Source organism: Prosopis cineraria, unplaced genomic scaffold (genome assembly GCF_029017545.1).
Source record: "Prosopis cineraria cultivar Desert tree isolate PC_DT_omini unplaced genomic scaffold, ASM2901754v1 PC4, whole genome shotgun sequence".
Lineage (NCBI taxonomy): Eukaryota > Viridiplantae > Streptophyta > Magnoliopsida > Fabales > Fabaceae > Prosopis > Prosopis cineraria.
This window is the reverse complement of record NW_026555335.1, coordinates 37646617-37670760: the sequence shown is the minus strand read 5'-3', so window position 1 is coordinate 37670760 and position 24144 is coordinate 37646617. Positions and strand designations below refer to the sequence as shown.

General features: G+C 31.3%; 1 protein-coding gene across 7 annotated transcripts; it reads left to right on the top strand.

The window, feature by feature from the left end:
- The first annotated feature begins 5952 nt into the window (after positions 1 to 5952).
- Positions 5953 to 10215, top strand: LOC129307818 (probable LRR receptor-like serine/threonine-protein kinase At5g63710). 7 transcript variants are annotated; one of them, XM_054948726.1, is made up of 12 exons: positions 5953 to 6088; positions 6367 to 6521; positions 6716 to 6848; positions 6963 to 7034; positions 7596 to 7739; positions 7835 to 7906; positions 8030 to 8095; positions 8215 to 8285; positions 8375 to 8518; positions 8603 to 8944; positions 9022 to 9416; positions 9531 to 10215. In XM_054948726.1, exons 1-12 carry the CDS (start codon positions 6057 to 6059, stop codon positions 9837 to 9839), a joined length of 1935 nt encoding a protein of 644 aa, XP_054804701.1. In that variant the 5' UTR covers positions 5953 to 6056; the 3' UTR covers positions 9840 to 10215. The 7 variants fall into 7 exon arrangements, with proteins under 7 accessions (XP_054804701.1, XP_054804700.1, XP_054804703.1 ...); XM_054948725.1 differs by having other exon boundaries at positions 6034 to 6088; positions 6364 to 6521; XM_054948730.1 differs by having other exon boundaries at positions 6042 to 6088; positions 6269 to 6521.
- Positions 10216 to 24144: the final 13929 nt, after the last annotated feature.

Here is a 24144-nt window from a genome sequence, read left to right as displayed (position 1 = left end):
CTTTTACAATGCAAATAAAGTCCCTTTTCACTTCATGATATACTTGTAATTTCTTACCATCAAAAGAAAATCCATTTTGCTTTACTGACATAAAATGCTATCAATTCGTAATCTTATACTTTTTTTAGGAGTTCAAATTGTCCAACCACTTCTATTACCTTTTCAACCCTGCCATAAAGTCGTACAATTAAAGTTGAGGGGGGAAAATAAAGCTAAGATTGGATTGGATTTGCTTTAATTTGTCTCCTTTGGGTTGGGGAAAAAGAGAGAGGGAAAAGACAAACAAGAGAAACAAATATTGAAATGTGAAATAGATGCCAAAAAGAGAAGGAATAATAAATTTGGGCAGTGAATCAAAATGGAAATATATAGGACGATATTTCCCACATAAAAGGGTGTTGAGTCCCATCAAAGAGAACAAAGCATCTGCAGCATTTTGAATAATGCAGATATTCCAAATGGTGGAATTTCAAAAGATTCACAAACTTATCGGACAAACAAGATGTGCTCATTCATTCTTTCTCTGTTGTGCTATATGCTTCCCTCCCTCCATGCCACTCTTGCATCAATGGGTTATTTTTCAACTAACAAATTGCAAATTATTCCACTCTACAAAATGCGATCGCATTCATATTTTAGTTGCTAAAAAATTTAAGGATTTTTTAAATAGAAGACATTTTCCTAATGGTGTGGCAACTCTTTTTTTTTTTTTTTTATTTGTCATCTGGTATTATGAGAAGCTTGGAGATACCTGTCGAGGCTAATCTTGATGACTCTCATTGTGTTGAACCATTTTTAACCAATGGCAAGATCGTGGGTATGTCGAGAATGTTTTTAACATTTTTATTTAACATTCTTTCATATATATGATTTAAACTCGAAATCTTAAAATAAGATAATTTGACTCTCTTAACTTATTGAATGAAATACCCCTTAATTGTTGTGGCAACTATACTCTTCAACAAGTGTGTAGAAGGATAAGATCAATTGATGTGTTACTCTACTTGATCTTATATGTAAAAGTTAATTAATTAATTCACACATGTTTTAAAAAAAATTATTTAAATCAATTATTTGTAAAAAAATGTGTTTTGATTTTCTTAAATACCTATCCTTTAAATTATTTACATTGAAATAGAAAAATTAAAAAGTTGAGAAAACAATAGAATAACTTGGGAAAAAAAATAATAAATGTGAGAGATAAAAAATAGGTAAAATTTCACTCAGGACCTCTTGACCGTAGATAATCAAAAAGAAGACCCCAAGATTTCTAATATCTCATTGCTAATTTGATTAATTTTGAAAGCTAAATGATAAAGTTGCTCTCATTGCAAAAAAAAAAAACATGTAGAGAAGGAAGAAAAAACATCTTGCAAACATTGCAAGCACGTAGTGAGGTTCATAAAGTTTATCAACAAACCCTCCATTACCAAACTTCTTACCCAAGAATTTTCGTTCAACGAGTCATCACTAGGTCAGTCACTGCCTCTGACCCTGTAGCTTCTTTTAGTTGGGGTTGTTTTTTCTTGAGCTTGGACATAAAAGAGGGTTTCGTTAAGCATTTGATAGAAGAAGAACCAGTAACTATGAAAAACTGGTAGAAGCATAACGATGCAAGTTTAATTGTCTCTTGATTTCAATAGTCATTTGTGAAATCTTTGTTTTAGATTGGGCAAAATAATGAAAGTTAACGTCTTGATTTCTAAATCAGCAAATTGGATTGCTGCTTAGGTGTGTTGTTCATTACTTGAACAGTAGTTGTTGATGAGGCAACTCTTGTGATGGAAGAGCTAAGCAAGAGATAGAGAAAGCATTAACAGTGTTAAAGGCATGTCATCCCAAAAGCATAAGAAACACTGGTGGCTGTGTATACTTGTTAATGATATGTATGAAGACTTGTTCATTTCCTTATGTTTAGTTATTGATCCCCTTGCTACAGTGTTTATTTGTATTGTTTGACTTGTTTCTGTGTAGCTTTTTTTTTCTGCAAAAATTGCCATTGGTTGAAGGGGCGAATTGTCTTATGCAAAAGTGGCCAAGGAGTGGACAAAGTAACGAGTAATGATAGAGTTAACCTTGAAAAGAGAAGCTCACATGGGATTTGACAACTCTATAGATGGGAACCACGAGAAGAACTCTAAACACAATGCCATGCTATAACTCATATTGGTATGACAGAGGCTGTTATAGAAACCCATAATTATAATAAATAAGTGAGGTAAGAAAATTAACAAGATGTCATGGGGTGATGAACCATACACAGTAGCGCGATGAACAAGTTACTTGGAATTTTTAAGTTAGGTGAAATTCAAACTCATATCGATAGAACTAGTACATATCGATATAATAACTCATACTAATATCAACATAATAAATCGATATGACAGAGGCTATTATATAAACTCACAATTGTAGTGAATAAGTGAGGTAAGGAAATTAACAAGATGCCATAAGGTGATGAACCACACATAATAGGGTGATGAATAAATCACTTGAAATTTTTTAACTTAGGTGAAACCCAAACTCATACTCGAAAAATAGTATATACTGGCATGAATAACTCATACCAATATTGACACAATATACCGATAAGATAGAGGCTGTTATATAAACCTACAATTGTAATGAACAAGTGACATAAAGAAATTAACAAAATGCCATAAGGTGATGAGCTACACAAAGTAAGGCGACGAACAAGTCACTAGAATTTTTGAAGTTATGTGAAACATAAACTCATATCAGTAGAACTAGTACATATTGATATAAATAACTCATACCGATTTCAAACACATATGCTAGTATGATAAGGCTATTGTAGAAACTCACAAATGTAACGAACAAGTGATGTAAGAAAATTAACAAGATACCGTAGGTGATAAATCGCACATAGTAGGGCGACAAACAAGTCATTTGAAATTTTTTTAGTTAGATGAAACCTAAACTCATACCAATAGAACTAATACATATTGGTATGAATAATGGTATGACAAAGTTTGTTATAGAAACCCATACTCATATTGATAGAACTAGTACATACTAGTATAAATAACTTGTACCAGTATTAACACAAACAAACTGGTATCACAGAGGCTGATGATATGGAAACCAATACTCATAGGTAGAATTAGTACATACTGGTATGGACTACACATATCGATACATTAGAGACATTACCTATTTTCTCTATCTTGATCTTTTAATCTCATCTGTTCATATAAAATTGGTAACATTTGGTATGAGTCTATGTGTTATAAGGTGCCTCTGTCTCATTCTTTCCTGTACCTCGAAATCCCTGCAAGTAGGAAACTCATATTCTCTCAACCTAATAATCATCATCTCTTCAGCAAAACCAAATTCCTTCCTTGATTATCTCCTAAATACTTTCTCAACCAAAAAACCTCAACCTAATATATGAGTGAACCTCTCAACTCTCTTTCTAATCCTATGTCTGACTTTTTAAAGAAAATGGCTCAAGTAAAACTATAAAGAAGTCACTTGCAATTAAGGAATCACTTTGAATAACTTTCATGAGGCTAATAATCTTTTATGAAAAGAAAAAGAATGAGTAGAAGCACTTTGAAAAATAAAACTGAGGTGTTAGACAAAGTCAAATAAGTTTTCACTGCGAAAGAAGCAAGAGAGGGGGAAGGAGAGAAAAAGAGTGTTCTCACACTTCCATTCATCTCTTTCTCTACCTTCTTCACTGAACTTCAACTTTCTTTTTTCTTACAATAAGGGATAATATTACACTTTCATTCATCTCTTTCTCTACCTTTCTTCACTGAATTTCAACTTTTTTTTTCTTACAATGAGGGATAATATTGTCATTTGGTTCTGAAATTTAATATCAAATCAAGCCTCGAGCCTTGCAGTGAGATATTAGAAATCTTGGGTCCTTTTTTTCATTATCTACGATTGAGGGGTCCTTAGTGAAATTTTCTCTAAAAATATTAAACTCTCACATTTAAAACTAAATTAACTTCTCGACTAACTCTTATATTTAATATCAATACATATTCAACATAGCAAACCGGTAGTCAAATCTGTCTCCAACATTTAGTATTAGGCCATGTGTTTGAATATTCTTGTTCTTAATAAAAGAATACTTATAAACAATCAAAAATATATCAGTGTATATACTTTTAATTTTGGCAGTTTTAAATGGCTTTTCTTTTCGGCGAAAAAAAAAAAAATCATAAACGGACAAACAAGATGAGCCAATATAAGGACCAAATCAAAGACGTCAAATTCTTGGCCCAAAAAAAAACCGAAGAGGTCAAATTAAATACTGTCAAATGCAAATACGACGTCGTTAGAGCCACTGCGGTCCAAGGAGGCCATGGCGATCCTATTGCCGTTATGCTGGCTGTTGTCGTTTGGGGATGCGACGTCGTATTGAGCCACTGCGGTCCAAGGAGGCCATGGCGATCCTATTGCCTTATGCTGGCTGTTGTCGTTTGGGGATGCTTTGGATTTGAAATATTGAAAAATCCAAATTTCGACATGCACTTCAAACTTCACTGTCGCCTAATTATCCAACACCACGTGCTTCACCTCCTTGAACATAAAGTACTTTGACTATCAACTTTTATGAATGAATACTAAATAAATGGGTTGAATTGAATGGTTTTTATTTCTCCATTGGTTGGTCTTACTATTTGGCCTTTTTTGTACTTCCACCTACCTGTTACGTCTTCCCACGTGTATAATCCCCTGCTTTACCAATAACAGTGAATTTATGCCCCCATAATTTCATAATATATATATAGGATTTATATTTATATTAAACTGTATATAAGTTTAACTGTAATTTTTTTTAAAAAAAATAAACGTGCCATATTATTTCCAGGACTGACAGACCTAACTAATTAGGCCTAGTTTAATTTGCCAAAAAAGAAAAATGGGGCGACAGAAAAACGTTTGATAACATCTATTATTATGATCTTAATTGAAGGAATATATTCCTTTATTTTAAAAATATAAAATATTTTTAATTAAATTTCACTCCTTAGTAAATAAGTTATCTATTTTTAAATTAACTTTTATCTTTTCATATTTATTTTTATTAAACACCCTATAATAAATATAAAGTCATTATTAAAAAGGCAATGATTATATTTTAAAAGATTTAAAAATATTTTATATTTTTAAACATTTAATTCTTCAAAAATACTTTACCTCTTTATGAATGGAGGGAGGATTTCATCAATATTTATTTGAAGACTAATCTTTGCTATCTATGAATGAAGTAGGCTAAAAAAAAAAAGGTTCTATTACAATCCTGTATATTAAAAGGAATAACCAAGTTACATTATTAGATGATAAGGATTAAACATTTTGAAATGACACGTGGAATAAAAATAAAAATTTAAATCTAAATAAAAAAATATTTGATAAAAAATAGTAGTATAATCACGCATCTTTATTAATATATGCTTTTTTTGAGTCAACTTTATCCTCATCATTGCACGTTGTGATATGATTATAATAAATGGAGGTATTCCTGTAATTTGCGTTTCACTATTTCAATGGTTTTTCTTTGAACCTACTATTATTGGTTTCTTCAAAAAATAAATATTTATTGCCCTCTTTCTGTGTTGACCTTTTGCCAAAAAATCGAATTGGCATTATCAAAAACAGGGGAATATAATCCAAAGTCATTTTAGTGGAACCTTCATTTCACAACCAGGCACATCTATATTTCTCCATATCATATATGCCACTTCTCTTTGAGCATTTTAATTGCTTAAAAGGGATGGGAGGGACAATTATGAACACCCAAATCACAATTTAGTGGGATTCTCATTCCCATCCCACCACTTCCACTACCAACTAGCCCTCTTATTCTTACCCAAGCTAGCCCACACATAGGCTCCTCACAAATTCTCCTTTTTTCCCCCTTTCTTTATTTTGCCCCTTCTTTCCCTTTTCAATCGTGTTTCTCATTGCTCTGTGGGTCCCTTGCACTAGCCCCATCACTCAGTTCATTTTAATCTTGATACTCATCATCATGACACCAATAAAGTTCTTAATTTGCTTCTCTCCTTCCAGGATTCATGGGGGACTCAAGCGCCCAGGCTTCAAGCCTGTAAGTTTCTCACCCTGTTCTTTTCTCCTCTGCTTTCCCAGAAGTAATAACTGTTTCTTCTTATACTAATACTCGAATGAGTACATAGATTGATATGTGATTGATTGATTATTTGATTGGGAGCTTTTATGAAGATTTTGTGTCTGCTTCATGTTTGTCATAATGTTTGTGAGGTACTAGAAGGTCGGCTTATAACGGAATTGGTTACATGGAGTTTAAAGCTTCTGAAGTGTAATCATACATTTTTCTCTGTTTCTCCCTTTACTCCAAGAAAGCAGGAAGTTTCCAGCTGAAATTTTCTTGGATATCAAAGAGCCTGACAACATGCTTCGCCCAAAATTTATTGGAGACACTCTAAAATTAATGACAAGGTTACTGCTATTGCTCAGTGTCTTGAGACTCAGTTCTGCAATCACAGATCCTGATGTGGAAGGTGTGTTAAACTTTACCTTCTTTTTTTTTGCTGTTGTTGTTGGAGAAGCATATGTTGTTTGAAGATTATGCAGTGTTGTTGCTTTACTGAACAATCTTCTATTGTTCCTTGTTTGTGATTTCTGAATCTTTGATTTCTTCCCCCTTGTGTTTTTCTTCTTGTTTCTTAGACCTTTCTTGTCTGACAATATTTAGGCGAAGCTTTGGTTGAAGTTAGGAAGGCTCTCCACGATCCCAACCATCAACTAACAGATTGGAATTATTTTTTTGTGTCTGCTTGCGTTAGTTGGTCCCATGTCACTTGTAGAAACGGACACGTCATAGGCCTGTAAGTTCATTCACGTATAAGCAGGGCAGAAAATGCTTATGGCTAACATCAAAGTTTTTTCTTTCCTCCCCGAAGTTGGCTTGTAATTTAGCCTATTAATGTACTAATCTGCAGGAGCCTGGCTTCTTATGGACTTTCTGGAGCAATATCTCCTTCAATCACCAGATTGAAATATTTGACTAGCTTGTAAGTTGTCGTCTTGTTGAAATTGCATTTGTGAAATTTGATAATGCTTCTGTTTTTGTCCAGAATGTCAGTAGTCGTGTGATAAACATGTTGAATATTTTATCTTAAAAAATAAAGGAAAAAGTTGCCATCAAAGTTCGAGCTGTGTGTGGATTTGTTTGAGATTCTCTGCATGTGAAGCCCTTCTTTTGTGCCTCCCCCAATTTCTAGCATTTCTAGTACATGGAATGGGATATTTAAAATTCGTTTATAAGAATCTTAAGAGTGCATTATTTCAGAGAATATTGATTTTGAGAACCCGTAAGTGAAAACTTTTCTTTTAGGTTCTCATTCCCTGCTATAAACTTGAATAGGCATATTTTAAGTTGTTCATTCTCTCAAGACATGCCAGTTATAATTTTGCAGAAAATAAATGTTCAAAGAAATGCTTCTCAAACTGGAAGATTGCATGAAAAATTTTATATATATATATATATTGATCTTCTATTACAGCTAATGTAAAACTTTGTCATATCTCATATATATGGACAATATTGATCTTTGATTACTCTCTTTGCACAGGGAGTTGAAGAACAACAAGTTCTCAGGCCCCTTACCTGATTATATTGCCAATCTGACACAGATACAATATCTAAACCTTGGAGATAATCATTTTAGTGGTTCTATTCCAGCTAGCTGGGGCAAGCTTCGAAATCTAAGGAATCTGTAAGGCTGAACTTTCCATTTCTGCGTTCCTTTGCCTCATAATACGAATGAAAAATGGTGTTTGATTGGAAGAGATGATATCATGTGTGATTCAGGATCTTGAGAGGGAATGACTTATCCGGACCTGTACCAGACACTCTTGCTAATATTAGTGGGTTGGCAGAATTGTATGAACGTCATTTCTTTATAGTATTTTTATTTTCAGGATTTTGGCTAGAAAGCATTCTTATCCACTCCAAAGCTTCTAAACATGGTTCTTCTTTGTTCTGATTAGTTTTTCCATTTGACAGGGATCTTTCATCTAATGTTCTAACTGGAGATATCCCAATGCAACTCTTTTCAGTTCCAAGCTTCAAGTAAATTTCAGTGCAAGAAGAGTTTGAGTTCTGTTTAACCATGCACAGCTCATTAAGTTACAAACTCTATTGATTTTTGTTTATTCATGGTTTATTTTTGTTGCAATCATCAATTTCAGCTTTTCAAATACACCCCTTCATTGCGGATCACACTTGGAGAGGCCTTGTGTTTCTAATTCTGCCATCCCAGGTTTTCTATTTTAGCATTATTTTTGTTTACCACATAACTTTACTGTCTAAGTCAGAAAGAAGATACCTGAACCTGACCTTTTCCTACAGCTTGTACCAACAAATCAATAGTTGCAGCGGTTGTGAGTTTTGCAAGTTGTGGTGCATTAGCACTTCTTTGTCTTGGGGCTATCTTTGCACATAGATACCTATACGTACGAAGATACGCAAATGAAATCTTTTTTGATGTTTCAGGTAATTTTTGCACCTAAAAACTGTCAGCATATTCTTAGGTTTCTAATGCTTTAAAAGTAATATATACTTAACAAAATTTTGCAGGTGAAGATGAAAGAAACATTTCCTTGGGGCAACTGAGAAGATTTTCTTTCCGAGAGTTACAACTCGCCACTAAGAATTTCTGCGAGAACAATGTGATAGGCCAAGGAGGCTTTGGAAAAGTTTACAAAGGAGTACTCTTAGATAACACTAAAGTCGCTATCAAACGTCTGGTTGATTATAATAACCCTGGTGGAGAGGCTGCATTCCAAAGAGAAGTTCAACTAATAAGTGTTGCAGTTCACAGGAATCTCCTTCGCTTAATCGGATTCTGCACAACCCCTACCGAAAGAATCCTTGTATACCCTTTCATGGAAAATCTAAGCGTAGCGCATCGCTTGAGAGGTACATGTTAGGCCTGTCTTCTTTCATCCATTGTTGACAAATCACATTAATAACGTTATATCTCAATGCTACTTCAGATTTGAAACCTGGTGAGAAAGGCTTAGACTGGCCAACAAGGAAGCGCGTGGCCTTTGGTACAGCACATGGCTTGGAGTACCTCCATGAGCAATGTATTCCCAAGGTTATACACCGAGATCTGAAAGCTGCAAACATCTTATTAGACGATGACTTTGAAGCTGTACTTGGAGATTTTGGTTTGACTAAGCTTGTTGATACAAGGCTGACACATGTCACCACTCAGGTGAGAGGCACGATGGGTCATATTGCCCCAGAATACCTGTCCACAGGAAAATCATCAGAGAAGACTGATGTCTTTGGATATGGCATCACACTTCTTGAACTTGTCACCGGTCAGCGTGCGATAGACCTGTCTCGGCTTGAAGAGGAGGAGGATGTTCTTCTGCTTGATCATGTAAGGTTTCTATCTAACAGCACTTACGTGTCTATTTACAAGAATTTCTCTTGTCATTTACCAAATCTGTTGCCCTTTTAGGACATAATACTTATGTTGATACTGAATGAACAGATAAAGAAGTTACTGAGAGAGAACAGGCTAGAGAATATAGTGGATAGGAATCTGGAGAGTTACGATCCAAAAGAAGTAGAAAGAATAGTTCAAGTAGCATTGCTTTGCACACAAGGGATGCCAGAGGACAGGCCAAGCATGTCAGAGGTAGTGAATATGCTTCAGGGTGTGGGTTTGGCAGAGAGATGGGCTGAGTGGGAGCAATTGGAAGAGATCAGTAATCAGGAATTCTCATCACTTTCTCATCACTTTGCTTGGGCTGATGAATCCACTCATCAAGAGGCTATACAGCTTTCCACGGCGAGATAATAAGGCCTTTGTTTACTGCAACCAAATTTTGAACTTGTAATTTGATTGAAATTAAAGCTCATCTACCTGACGAACTCTTATTGACCTTATAGTAATTGTTAATATATCCTATAGAATTAAGAAGAGGGTGAAGAGATTTCAGAGATAGCCTGTTATACCAGAGGACATACTTCAGGTTCTTGATAACGTACATATTATTTGCAAGTACTTTCTCCACTCGACTTTAAAAATGTTGCTATGATCTTTTCGTCTTGGCATGAATGGTGTATTCTTTTTTGTCCAACAAATATGTGCTGTTGTGTTCAAACTTACTATGAATTCTATCAATTATAATGAGTATGTGTAATTGTCACCATACATCTTTTTTTAAAAAATATTTTAAATGCATTAATCCCCATCCTTTGTAAGTGGCGTCTGATGGCACTGAATTTCTACAGTTCCATCTGAAACAATTATTTTTTATTACCTTTTTTTTTGTAAATTAGAGTTGTCATGGTTAAGTTTTTTAAAAAAATTTTATGTTTTATTTTTAAAATTTAATATATTACAACAATAATAAACAATTTTATCTTACCAGATGGGTTGCTACATTTTTTAAAATATATGATATTTTATTAACATATTTTATATTTATGTTCTTTTAAAATTAACTATTAATTTTTATTTTTAATTTAGGTAGGGATTACAAATTTTAAAATAAAAACTTATTCTTTATATTTTTAACATACCCAGAGTTACAAATTAACTGCTTTTTATTTTCCTTTTTTTAATATAAAACTTCCTTTTCTTTTTTTAAAAAATGAATTCATTGTTTTTTTTTTAACCCAGTTATTGTTATAATAAAATCAAACTTGGATTGGATAAACTCGGACGCTTTGATCTCGCGGCCAGTTCATTAAGTCCACCACGGTTTTGAAAGAAAGGGCTTGAAATGCAATTTTTGCCAATTCATAAGGTTCATAACAAAAGCAATACGTGCAGATGACAAACTAAAACTTCTTATCAATTTAAAATTTAAAATTTTATATGTATTTTTATTTCCATATTAATAATTTATATAACTAAAAGCATTTAGACCTCTGGTTGAAGATATACGGAAAAAGGAACATTAGCGGTGCAATTTTTTCCCTGCACCCATGAAGAGGTCGGATAAAAGGCGAGAAAAGATGAAAAAAAAACAAATACAGTAGTAAATTTTTGTTTGGAAGAAACATATCCAAGCTCAAGAGAATCATTTGTAAACAAAGATCAATATAAAATTATTTGTTGTTAAAATGGTATCATATACTTGTTTTTTCTGAATGATAACTTATTGTTGGTCTTTATTTATAAATAATTTTTTTGAGAGGTCGTTAAATGTGATTATTCTTTTTGTCATGGCCAAACATAAAATGGTAAACTTATGAATCATTAAAAGTATATGACATTAAAAATAATTAAAGCCAAGGACATAGCTTTGATACTTAGCCTTATATATTTACTATACTTTTATCCACTCAAATCAAAATAAGTGGATTTATACTTATATTAAATCCAATCAAATCAGCGTGAGTTAATATGTTAATGATAGTAATATCAAGATAATCTATAAATGATACACTTATCTTAATTTAATTGGAAACAAGAAACTTGTATAAGTATATAAGTTTTCCTCAAAGTTAAAATATTTACAAATATTTTAGAAACAGTTTGTAGTTTGTTAAACAAGAAACCTGTGTAAGTATATAAGTTTTCCTCAAAGTTAAAATACTTAAACAAGAAACAGTTTGTAGTTTGTTATCAATGTTTCCCTCAATTTGATCTTGTGGTTCATACTAATCTCTTGAAGAAAAGACACCTAGTTGCTAATGATGATACCATATAAACAAAAATGATTTGCAAATATATTATTTTGAGTTGACTTCTATTGGTGTTAACATTCACAGAAATAGTCCATGGCTGATTTTGTTAACATTACTGATGATTCTATTCCTTGTATAGATAGTACCAAAATTTACTAGGGAAAATGACAATTAAGAACCCCTTAAGGATTCCAATCCTAGTTAGGGACCATAAAATATAGAAATCCCAATTTTGGGGTTTAAACAAATGTAGATTGTCTGAAATACCCTTGAGAAAAAATATTAAATACCCACATTTGTTCTCATTCTTACCCTATTTGTTCTCGTTCTTGTTGCTCTATTTTGAGTTGTTGCTTTTGTTCTCGTTCTTGTCACTTTGTTTTAAGTTGCTACTTTCGTTCTCGTTGTTGTTGTTCTGTTTTGGCGTCTCATTGCTGCTTTCGTTCTTGTTGTTCTTGCTATGTTTCTGTGTCTTGTTGCTGCTATCATTCTCATTCATTCTTGTTCTTTGTCATTTCTTGGCATGTCCAAATTAGCTCTACAGTTTGCGTCAATTGTCGATGATAGGTCTGCTCCAGTATTGGTCCCTATATTTCCGTCGCACCCTCTGCCGTTGTTCCCTCACATTCTTTGCCATAGCTCTAACTGCCATTGGTTGCATTTGAGGTCTCCTGTACTTTGCAATTGTAAAGGTGAGGATTTCCATCTACCTAAGATTTTCTCTGAATTATAACTTAAAAATTTTGTTCTAGCATAAAAGTTGAATGAGCTAGGTTCTTAATATTGTATTGAGTATAAACCCAGTCTTGATGATGGCTTCCTTTTTTGCCATATCCTTCTCATGTGTGATTCATGAAAATTATGTTCTTAGGGAATTGTTACCTCTTGTTAATTTGGTTTTGATCATCGAATAGGTGGCCTTACAATACCTTGCACTGAGGATGCCTTTGAGAATATAACTTCATGCTTGAACAGCTATTGGCAAGTTATTGTTTAGATTCCATTTATGATTGACATAGATTAGTCATTAGTCAAAACAATTTTGTAATGTTAGAAAATTCTCATGTTGCAAAGATTTTTTTCTTCCCTTCTTTAGGTAGAAAATTGACCATTTAAATGAAAAATATACCAACAGTTACTTGAATTATCTCTTATTTCCCAAGCAAACGTCTCTGAGCTTTGAAAATGCTGGCATTAATTAATTTCAAACTATGATGAATGATAAATCAATATATTCTTTTTCATAAGGTTAGGATCTCTTTTCACTCTTAGGAATATAACATGTTCTTTTAAAAAAAATTGATAACTGTTTTTTTATTTATAATTGCTAGAATACTAGTTAATTGTAATGCCCTCCCAAATTCTCATTTCTATCTACTTTCCAACAAATTAGATTTATAGTCACTAGGTATTTCAAGTGTCATCTGAATCTTTATATCAACACCAGTTTCAAGATTTTAGATTCTTGTAGAAAATTGAACCATCACAAGTTCTTTTTGTATGCATGTGTGTGTACAAATTGACAATACATAATAAGAATTTATTTTTTCATCCTGCGAACCATCTGTCATTATAATGAAGATTTTGATTTTGATTTTATGATTTCTTCTCAGTAGCCAAAGGATATCAATTTGCCCCCCTTTGATGCACTCATTTGTACACAATCACATAAAATATGTACTGGCATTGATATATTGAGCATGTAATCTTGTCCAATCAAACTCATAATGACTTGTAGATTTTCCTAAATAAATCCAACACCTTGAAGTTTGAAAATAAGTAAATATATGAAAAAATATTAGTCTATTTGGGTACTAGGAGCAATTCAATTATTATTTATTATGCAAATGAAATGCTCAAGTCATTAGAACTGTTTGATATGTAGTGATGGGTTTGGATGGTTGATTTGCAAATGATTTTATATTTTTCCCTATACTTATGTATACCAAAAAATTTAAATATTAATATTTGATACATCATATATTATAATAACAAAATCATCCATAGAACTTGCTCCTATAGTTCAGAAGCAAGAGGATGTCATCTTTGTGCTACCTATGGCTAGGAGGAGTGGTATGTAGTCCATGAAGATTTGAATTGTAAACTTAATAAATATTATTTGACTTACATGTTTAATGCAAGTGATATTCCCTTCATTAGAGTTTGGTGACCCTTTTGGGTTCTTTCTCCTAACATATATTCAAAAAGAGCATTCAGTTATATATATATATATATATAGGGGTTTTGTTGTTATGTTCTATTTTGATCATGTTCTGATTTGTGAATTTTTACTTATATTAAAAAATATTTCCATATGCTAAAAGACATTAAAGTTTGGCAAATTGTAACATAATTGTACCCATGACTTCTCACAATTCTATCATTCATGCTACAAATTTCCTCTTTTAGAGGAAGGCATGTAGATTAAGATCAAGGAAAGGGGAAAAAATCACTAGAAATTAGAAGTCCCTCCTATACAAATTCATCTAAACTAATCATACTTTCTCTTTCTTTTCTTCCTTGCTAATTTTAGACTTCCTTCTATTGCTCCATTATATGCTTCAAAAATGTTAATTATTTATACTCATTGATTAGTGAATGCATTTGATTAGCATAATTAATCAAAGTTAGGAATAAAATGATTTTGCTAAGCAACCTAGCTATAGTTTAATAATACGCTTCATCTTACATGTGTGTTGGTGAAAACCTTAAATATGTTTAAAGCACCTAATGAAGGGTACATAAAATGAAAAATAATTATCAAATTGAGATAAAAGCCTTAAAAGCCAATACTTGACAATCACTTGCTGTGAAAATAGCTAGATAGGGAGGACCATGATTGGAGTTTGTGTAATAGATTGAACTTGCAATCAAGACTTTTTAGGAGGCAAGACATTTATGTCCTTTGTAGTGAGAAATTCTATAAGGAAATTTTAGATTTGATGTAAGGCAAATTCAATAGTATTATTATGTGTATTCATTAGTGACGTTAAATATATTTAATAGTAGTTTATTTTTTTACCCTCGTTCTTTTTGTATACAAGACAATGGCTAAAACAAAAGGAAATTCTTTGTGGTAAAAAAGTTGTTTTGGCTTAAGAAAGTTTAAAGAGGTATATTGTGGCAAATATACAACCAAAGGTAATGATTTGAAAAAACTAAGCATAGAAGCAATCGCAGCATGGAAAAAGCTATCCTCAAAAGAACAATATCACTATAAATGTCTAGCCAAGGAGGAAAATGCTAGTGTAAAAGCATATGAGGTATGTTTTTTTTACCTCAAGCATGAAAAATGTGATGAATTTAAGTAATAGTGTTGACTTATTTTTCTTAAATAGATTCCATTTGAGATAAGGTGTTCTCTGACAAAGATGAAGAAAGTTTTTGATTATATCAAAAAGTAAAAACCCTTAAGGAATAGGGTTGATAGAATAGGTTTTGTCAAGCTTTTAAATATTAAATATTACAAGTTAGCAAGAGATTTATGTGAGGAAGTGATGAAGGCATTTGATCCTCTTATGTCATCCCTTTTCATTAGAGGTCAAGAGAAAGTAATCAATGACAAAACAGTTCATGTCTTATTTGGCTTGCTTAATGATGTGGAGATAGTTAATATCAACGGGGATAAGAATAGGCTAAAGTCCTTAAACAAGGACTTTAAAAAAGTATCGTACAATGTAATAAATGATAAGATACTCTCAGGAAAATAAAATGATAGATTTGAGCTTCTCTTTATTCTATATTGCTTAGGAAATTTTCTTTGTCTAAGTTCAAGATAAGTGACAAATTATTGAAGGTTATGTTTGGATTAAATTTGGGAACTATATGTTATGATTGGTCATCTTTTGTACTCTGAGCTTGGAAAAGGTGCAGCGGACTATAAAGCATGGGAGAAGAAGGATGGGCATAAAAAAACTATAGGAAGATGCTTCTTTGTTCTCGTGGTATGTGAATGAAGATAAATTTGTTATATGTTAAATTATTTTGAATGAAATTCCATGGGTTATATGACATTAATGTAAATATGCAAATTTTCTATTTTTAAATGTTTCCATTAGAGACAATTAAGGTGCCATCACAAAAAGTTGCTTTAAAACATTGGACAGAGGAGAGAGTGACAGCATGAGTCAAACTTGAGTAGGCAAATGATCATGGCACTTAATATCACCCTCCTCGAGGAAATGACAACTTCTCCATAGAGCTTCTAAAAATGAATTCATTTTATGATCTGGTAAGGGCAAAATAATGATTGTTAATCTTTTAAAGTCATGTTTTAAGTAATTTTAAACATATGGCGTTTTATATGGTATAGGACATAAAAGAGCTATATAAAGATGTTGTGAACTTCACACGTGGAATTGCATAAAGATTTTTTAAGCTCCAAGGTAAAAGAAGAGGAGAGAAAGTTGTTCAACCATGATAATGAAGAGCAATAGGAGGAAGAGTTAGAACATGATGACAAAGAAGAGGAAGGGGGATCTGGAGAAGATGAAAAGGAAGAAGAGGAAGGACAAGCAGAAGCAAGTGTTAATGAAGAGGAAGGAGAATTCAGAGAAGATGAAGAAGAAGCAAAAAAGAAATTATAAAACAAGATTGGAAAGGGGAAATGACACTAAGAAAGTCATAGCGACAAATAGTCAGCACAATTCGTTCACCTTTTTTGGATGATAGAAGGAAGGAAAAAAAAGGACATGTAGAAAAAGGAAAATGTACAAAGAGAAAAGTTTACCAATACTATACAAAGCCTATTTCACCAAATGAAAGATATAAGTATGATCTTGAATTTACTAGTTAATATGTTCATTAGCCATTTATTGATATAATTTTATTTTCTTTGACAAAAAATTGTGGAGATTGAACAATATTATCTGACAAGATATGAATGCAAGTGCCTAGATTCTAAAAAATGGACCAGTAATTTGGTGAGAAAGTCTGTTGGTTAAAATAGAACAAATTATAGTAAAATTGTAATATAACTATTATTTATATGCACGTTGTAACATTGATTACAAGAATTTTAGTGAATGCCCAAAAGGAAAAGGATCAAGTTGTGCAGTGACACATTTTTTATTCAAATTTTATGGTTTGTTTTATAGCTTAATTCCTTTATTTTATTAGGTACTTATAAGTTATAAGTATTAAATTTTGCATTATAGGGAATCATAATTCAGTAACAAAAAAGATGGGACTTGGATAACTATGTAAAGGACATTATGCCAAATAACATTGGGTATAATGTAGGAGATTGCGATTTCATTTTTTTCCTTATAGTGTTCGCATTACATTATTTTTGTTATGTTGAGGAGCTGAAAACAACCACAATATATGTGATGGACTTAATGCTACCATCTAATAAAGAATTAAAGAAAAAAAGAATATAAAGAAATTAAAGGAAGCTTTGTTACTAAATGAGAAAGAAAAATGACTTACTTCATGGTATGCCTTTTCCCATATAATATCACATAAGAATTTATTGCTGAAAGCTTCTCATTCACTTTGTTATTATTCTCAGAAAAACAACTTTGTCAAAATATTAATGAAACTGAAGCTTGAAGTTGTTGATGAAAATTATGACCTAGAATTGAAAGTCATGCCTATAGACCAGCAACCAATGATGTGAGTAAAAGATCTGAAAGTGTACATGTAATTTTGTGTAAATTTCCTTATGAATTCTTAACAGATTTTATGTTGCCAATTTTTGGTGTAGATTTGATTGTGTAGTGTATGTTATCATTTGCCTTAGACAGTAGAATAATACTGCATGAAAGAAATAGGGTGGTTATACTATGTCTTCATTAATAATGGCTAGCCGATGAAATTTAAGATATAATTCATGTTTGACAATGTTGTGTTTTGTTAATTGACTTTCTCTGATTGTATAGGAACAATTGAGTCAAATGAGGAGTGAGCTATTGTATTGGTTGATTATTCATCCACACAATAGAGTAGCCTTTCAAATGATGACATCTATTTAAAATGTTAGGCATGCAGGACCCAAAAGATTGAAATCATATATTAGACAATTGTAATATGGACTTACATAAGTTATATTTTAGTTATATGTATGATGTAGATTATAATTTTATATACCTAAGTATTTTCTGTGGCTCAATGTATATGGTACAACAATTAATCCAAAGTATTTTGGCTAAATGTACAAGCAATTTGACAAGCCATTCATGATTTTTGCTTAAATGTACAATTGTGATATGGATTTCCCTAAATTAAGTTAGAGAATTCTCAAGTGATGTTACCGAATCCCAATTTGTGACAAGTGTCTTTTCCTTAAACCAAAAATTTTAAAGTCACATTAAGAAATTTCACAACATATGTTAAGCATTTTCCCAAGTTGGGTTAGGGAATTCCTAAGTTTTGTTACTGGATCTCAATTTGTGACAAGTATTTTTTCCTTAAATAAAGAATTCCAAGTCACGTTAGGCAATTTCACAACATACGTTAGGCATTTTTTCAAGTTAGGTTAGGAAATTCTCAACTAACATTACTAGATCTCAATTTATGGTCTCTTTTCCCTAAACAAAGAATTTTCAAATCACGTTAGACAATTTCACAACATATGTTAGGAATTTCCCCAAGTTGGGTCAGGAAATTCTCAAGTGACATTACTGGATCCCAATTTGTGACAAGTGTCTTTTCCTTAAACAAAGAATTCTTAAGTCATATTAGGCAATTTCACAACATGTGTTAGGAATTTCTCCAAGTTGGATTAAGAAATTCTCAAGTAACATTACTGGATCCTAATTTGTGACATCTTTTCCTTAAACAAAGAATTCTCAAGTCATGTTACGCAATTTCACAATATACGTTAGGAATTTTTCTATGTTGGGTTAGCGAATTTTCAAGTGATGTTATTGGATCTCAATTCATGTCAAGTGTCTTTTTCTTATATAAAGAATTCTTAAGTCATGTTAGGCAATTTCACAACATACGTTAGGAATTTTTCTAAGTTAGGTTAGGGAATTTCTAAGTGATGTTACTGGATTCCAATTTGTGACATGTATTTTCTTTGAATAAAGAATTCCTAAGTCATGTTAGGCAATTTTACAACATATATTAAGCATTTCCCCAAGTTAGGTTAGAGAATTCCTAACTGATGTTACTGGATCTTAATTTGTGACAAGTGTCTTTTTCTTAAACAAAGAATTCTCAATTAGGGTTATGCATTCTCACAATATACGTTAGTTATTTTTTCAAGTTAGAGAATTCTCAATTTATATTACCGGATCTCAATTTGTGGTGTCTTTTCCTTAAACAAAGAATTCCCATGTCATATTAGACAATTTCACAATAAACGTTAGGGATTTCTCCAAGTTGGGTTAGGGAATTCCTAATTTACGTTACTGGATCCCAATTTATGATAAGTGTCTTATTCTTAAACAATGATTCCTGAGTGGTTTTACGTATTTTCAGCACATACATTAGGCATTTTTCCTGGTTGGGTTATGAAATTCTCAATTCACCTTACTGGATCTCAATATTTAACAAGTCTCTTAAAAATCTAAAATGTTGTGGCAAGATTTATTCCTAAGTAAGGTTTTATGTTTTCAATAATTACATTAGCAATATCCTTATGCTATGTTAATGACTTTAACAGTCTTATGTAATGACAGCATTTACACTTGCACATATTTAAACTTGAAATAGACATCAGCATTATATTACACTAATTTCAATATATGTACACCATATTTGCATCCTTTTTTACACAAAAAATATCCCATCTATCTAAATGGTACTTTCACAGTTTGCTTACTAAAAAATAATATAGACTACAAACCTATTTATATGTTGCCGCCATAAGTACAAAAAAAATATAAGGTGGGTGTTTATACAAAAGGCCATTCAACAAAAAAATGCACAAAATAAATAAAAACCATATGTATTTTATTTCCAAACCAATTAATATGCATATGATTTTTGTTTCCTTTCAATCCCTATATTGAATTGGGATTCCTACATCTATGCTTGGTATGTCTAGCTTCATTACATCTTGAGAAATAGTACACCTTTTTGTTATGAAACTGTGATTCTTTTTGCTTGGTGGGTGGTCATCCTGGGGGATGTGTAGTTAGTCAAACCAATGGTACAACCTCTTCCTTGTTAATTTTGGCTCTGTACTCATCTATCAATGCACATATATGATATTTTTTCTCTTTTACTAGTTAAACATTGAAAGATTTAGCATAATTTGTTGTTATGTTATCCCATCTTTTATATGAAAATCTTGTTAAGGCTCAACAATCTATATCTCCATTTATTTCTAACCATTTTGCCAACTATATGGAGAAAACCATCAAATGACCCATAGCAGCATGAAAATCTGTTTCTAACCTTACATATGCAATATTGTCTAACAACTTAAGTGCATCTTTCTTAGTTTTGCTATCAATCCTTAGCATACCTATGTTAATTTTTGTAAACTCAAAGCTGTAATTTTCTTTGACATGATGATAATAAAAAGTATATCGATTGCCATCAAATATTACATGCACTACACCAATAATAACATTATGCCTATTTGACACTATAGTCAATTGAATTTTATGTGTGATCTCTCTCACATTTTCAAGAAACCAAGCCTAATTATCATATATTTCTCCACCTACTAATGCATAAGTTAAAGGGAATAAGTTATTATTTGCATCAATTATAGAAGTTGTTAGTAAAGTTTTCTTATATAGACCACTTAAATAACTTTCATCAATAAACAAAATTGTGATGAGCACTTTAGAGAAATTCTTTGATGCAGCATTCATATGTAATAAAAAGTCTATCAAATCTATAATTTATTGAGGCAACCCACTTTGCAACTATGTTTGGGTCTGGCTCCTTTAATTTCTCACAAAGCTATAAGATCAACACGTATGATTGTTGTGGAAGCCCATGTATTTCCTCCAATGCTATATCTTTTTTCCTCAAATCTTGCCGATATATGAGGTTTAACCCATACTCCTTGTAAAGGTCTTATCTAATCTCATTTGAAGTTTTCTCCACATTGCCCCTCATAGCATCAATGATGATAGATGATGTCAATCTTAAGCTAGCCTTTTATTTTAATAGAAGGTTGTCTTGAGCAGAATACATATATTTGTTATGAAATTTTTTCACACGTAATATAGCTAATATCTTCCATTTACAATCATCAATATTGCATTTGACAATCATCTTCTTAGGACCGTTTCTTACAACTATGTAACCAAATTCATGAGCAAGGCTGTATTTATATAGTGCTTTTATGAATACAATTGCATTATCAAATATCTGACCAATGCCCATAAATAAATCCTTCCATCTTATTGAATTAACATCAGGGAGTGGTGCGAGAGCATTTTGTATTGAACATGGCAAAGAGAGTGATGTACTTTCAAGCTCTTCCTTACAAGGAGATCCTGACAATGACCATAGTAAGAAATCCTCCATCCTACATTCAGAATTACTCACAGGTCAATATAAATGGTGATTAGACTAATTAAAAACACAAATAACTAAGAACAACAACTTACTCCATCAAATAATTCGTTGTTCCATGTATTTCATTATCATTTCTCTCAACATATACATGTACTGACTTATCATTATACTTTATTAAATGTTGCACTCCCTCATCATCTAACAAATCTATATATGTGTTTTCACTAAACTTCACTGTAAATTTTAAGTCAGCTACTCTTGTCACTGATAACACAATCTTCAACAACTCTTCATGATTCATGCTTTCTCTAATGAATTTAGAAATTAATCTCCCACCTTCATAAGTCATCTTTCATTGTGAATATTTTACAAAATGTCCTTTAATGTGAAAATAATAAAATACTTCTTTTACTGAAGTACTTATCATATAGGAAATGAACCTGAAATAACTAGAAGCAACATACAAATTTATTATCTCAGAACTATCCTTCCCATAATTTCGTGACTACAACAATTGAACATCCATGTTATATTTTTCAATATTAACACACTTTTCATCACAAAATAGAAAAATTCAGTATCCATGTTACATTTTTATTGTTTTTCACTCAAATTTTTTAATTGTATCATTCTCAAAAATCATTTATTGTTTTTGTTTATAAATATAATCTATTTATCACCAAGAAGATTACTTTTTTTTTTCTAGCCGTAAAAGAAAAATGATGTAAGATAGCATTTACAAAGATATAAACATTCTTTCATGCATGCATGACGAGGAGATGTAAAAGTTAGAGAGGAAATTGTAGATTTTTCTTGTGTGCATGATAGAAGAGAAGATGTAAAAAAGTGATGCATGTAATTACTTATTACCAAGAGAGAATAAGATGATGACCCAAATAATGATCCACTCCACTAATTTTGTGCCCACATTTTTTACACACGAGAGCACATTAGAGCAAATTTTTCATGCCCAAAATCAAGAAAATAGAGAACACGAGATCAGCTATTTTGCTGTTACCTTTTAGTGTTTAGTGAAGGGGTAATTTTGTAAAGTTAGCTATGTTTTTTATTCCAAGATTTCTATATTTTATGGTTCCCAACTAGGATTAATGTCCTTAAGGGATCCTTAATTGTCATTTTCCCAATTTACTATCATGATTCTGCTCTAAGGATGCAATTTTATCGTCTCTTTTTAATACAAATTAGAAAGATATGTGAAGTAATGAGTGATATCTAGGATTGTCTACAGAATTTGAGAACACTTGTAGAATTGCATATCTTCCCAGTCGATCCTATTGATAGAGTCATAAACAACAAGTACATACTCTTCAAAATAATAATAATAATAATAATAATAATAATAATAATAACCATAGAGATGTTTTTGATGCGCATGTGAAAGAGTCATAAACAACCAACAGACGCTCTTCAGAAATCTAACACCGATTGAAAATTAATAATACATTTGTATAGACATTCAATTTTTTAAAATATATAATTCATCAATACGTCATGAATTAGTCTTCATTTTGATAATCCTGGAAGAGAAAAGTTATATGTAATTTATTGTATGTTTTGGATGAAAATGACACACATATATATCAAAATTTGAAGACTTTACCATATACGGTAAATTAAATGTCTTTAAATTGAGTTTGGTATTTTCCTTACGAGATGAATATCACTAAATTAACAATTATCATTTGCTCTCTACACACAAGCATAATTTGTTATATTTTTATTTTAGCCTGATACACACACACACACACACACCCACCCCGGTGATCATGATGATCTTTATGTTCCTTTATGTTCGATTTCTAAGTTGAAAACAAATATGAGAATGAGTGAAGCTAGTCCCCCTGAGAGAAACGAATATGATTATATGAGAATGAGAAATACAAGAGAAAAAATTCCTCCAGAAAATTATGTTGATATCACAGAGATACTTAGATGTTGATTTACCTTAAATCTAACTAGATAATTTTTAACTAATCTTATGAGTAACGACCAAATTAATTAAAACAACGCAATATATATCCAGTAGTATTGAGAAATAAAAACATCAATATGACAGTAAATATAAATTAATTCTATCATTAATGATGGTAAAGAGAGACAAGATAATAAATTAAAGAGGCGTTATATTTCAGAAATAAAATTATTAAAAATAATAATGCATTTGATTTTATATAATTAAACTGGTTGGTGTAATATGATATATTTTTATTGATTAAAGGATGCATAACGTGGTGGATCTGAGTCCATACAAAAATTTTTCTAATTGCACAATAAAAAAATAGTAATAAATGATAGAGAATCATTTTTGTCACCAAGTCACTTATTATGATTGGAATTACATCATCATTATTTTTGGGAATTGGTTGTGGTGCTCATCATGTAATAAGCAATCTTGATTGTTCATTCACAGGTTGAATTTTATATTTTATATTTATTAAAATAAAATTTGTAAAATTTTTTTATAAATCTACTTTATTAGCTATCTAGACAATACATATTTAATTTAAATGGTCTAACTTTTTTTGATAAAAAAATTATAATATTTTCTATGCAATTTAATATTAAAAGATTTTTTATACATTTAGATATATGCGGGTCAATCTAGATTTAACACTAAATTTTTTTAAATTTTTATTTTAATAAATATAATACTAAAAACAAAGATAATCACTAAACTGACACTTTAAAAAAATTAAAAAATAGTTACAAGTTAAAAATTTTAAAACAGGACTATCAATAGTTCTAGATAGTTAATTTAAAAAATTTAATATTAAACTAGGCCATCAAAATTTAATCTTTACTAAAATTTTATAATTTTTATTTTAATAAATATAGAATAAAAATATTAAAAAATTCTATGAATCTAGACCATTCAGATTAAAAATTTGAACGGTCCAAATTTCTCATCACATGATGAGGAGTGAGGATCATGATGGGCACTGAAAGCCAACTCCATTTTTTGTGGAATTTGAAAGGTAAAAATCACAGTAAAATCCATAATTTAAAACATCTTA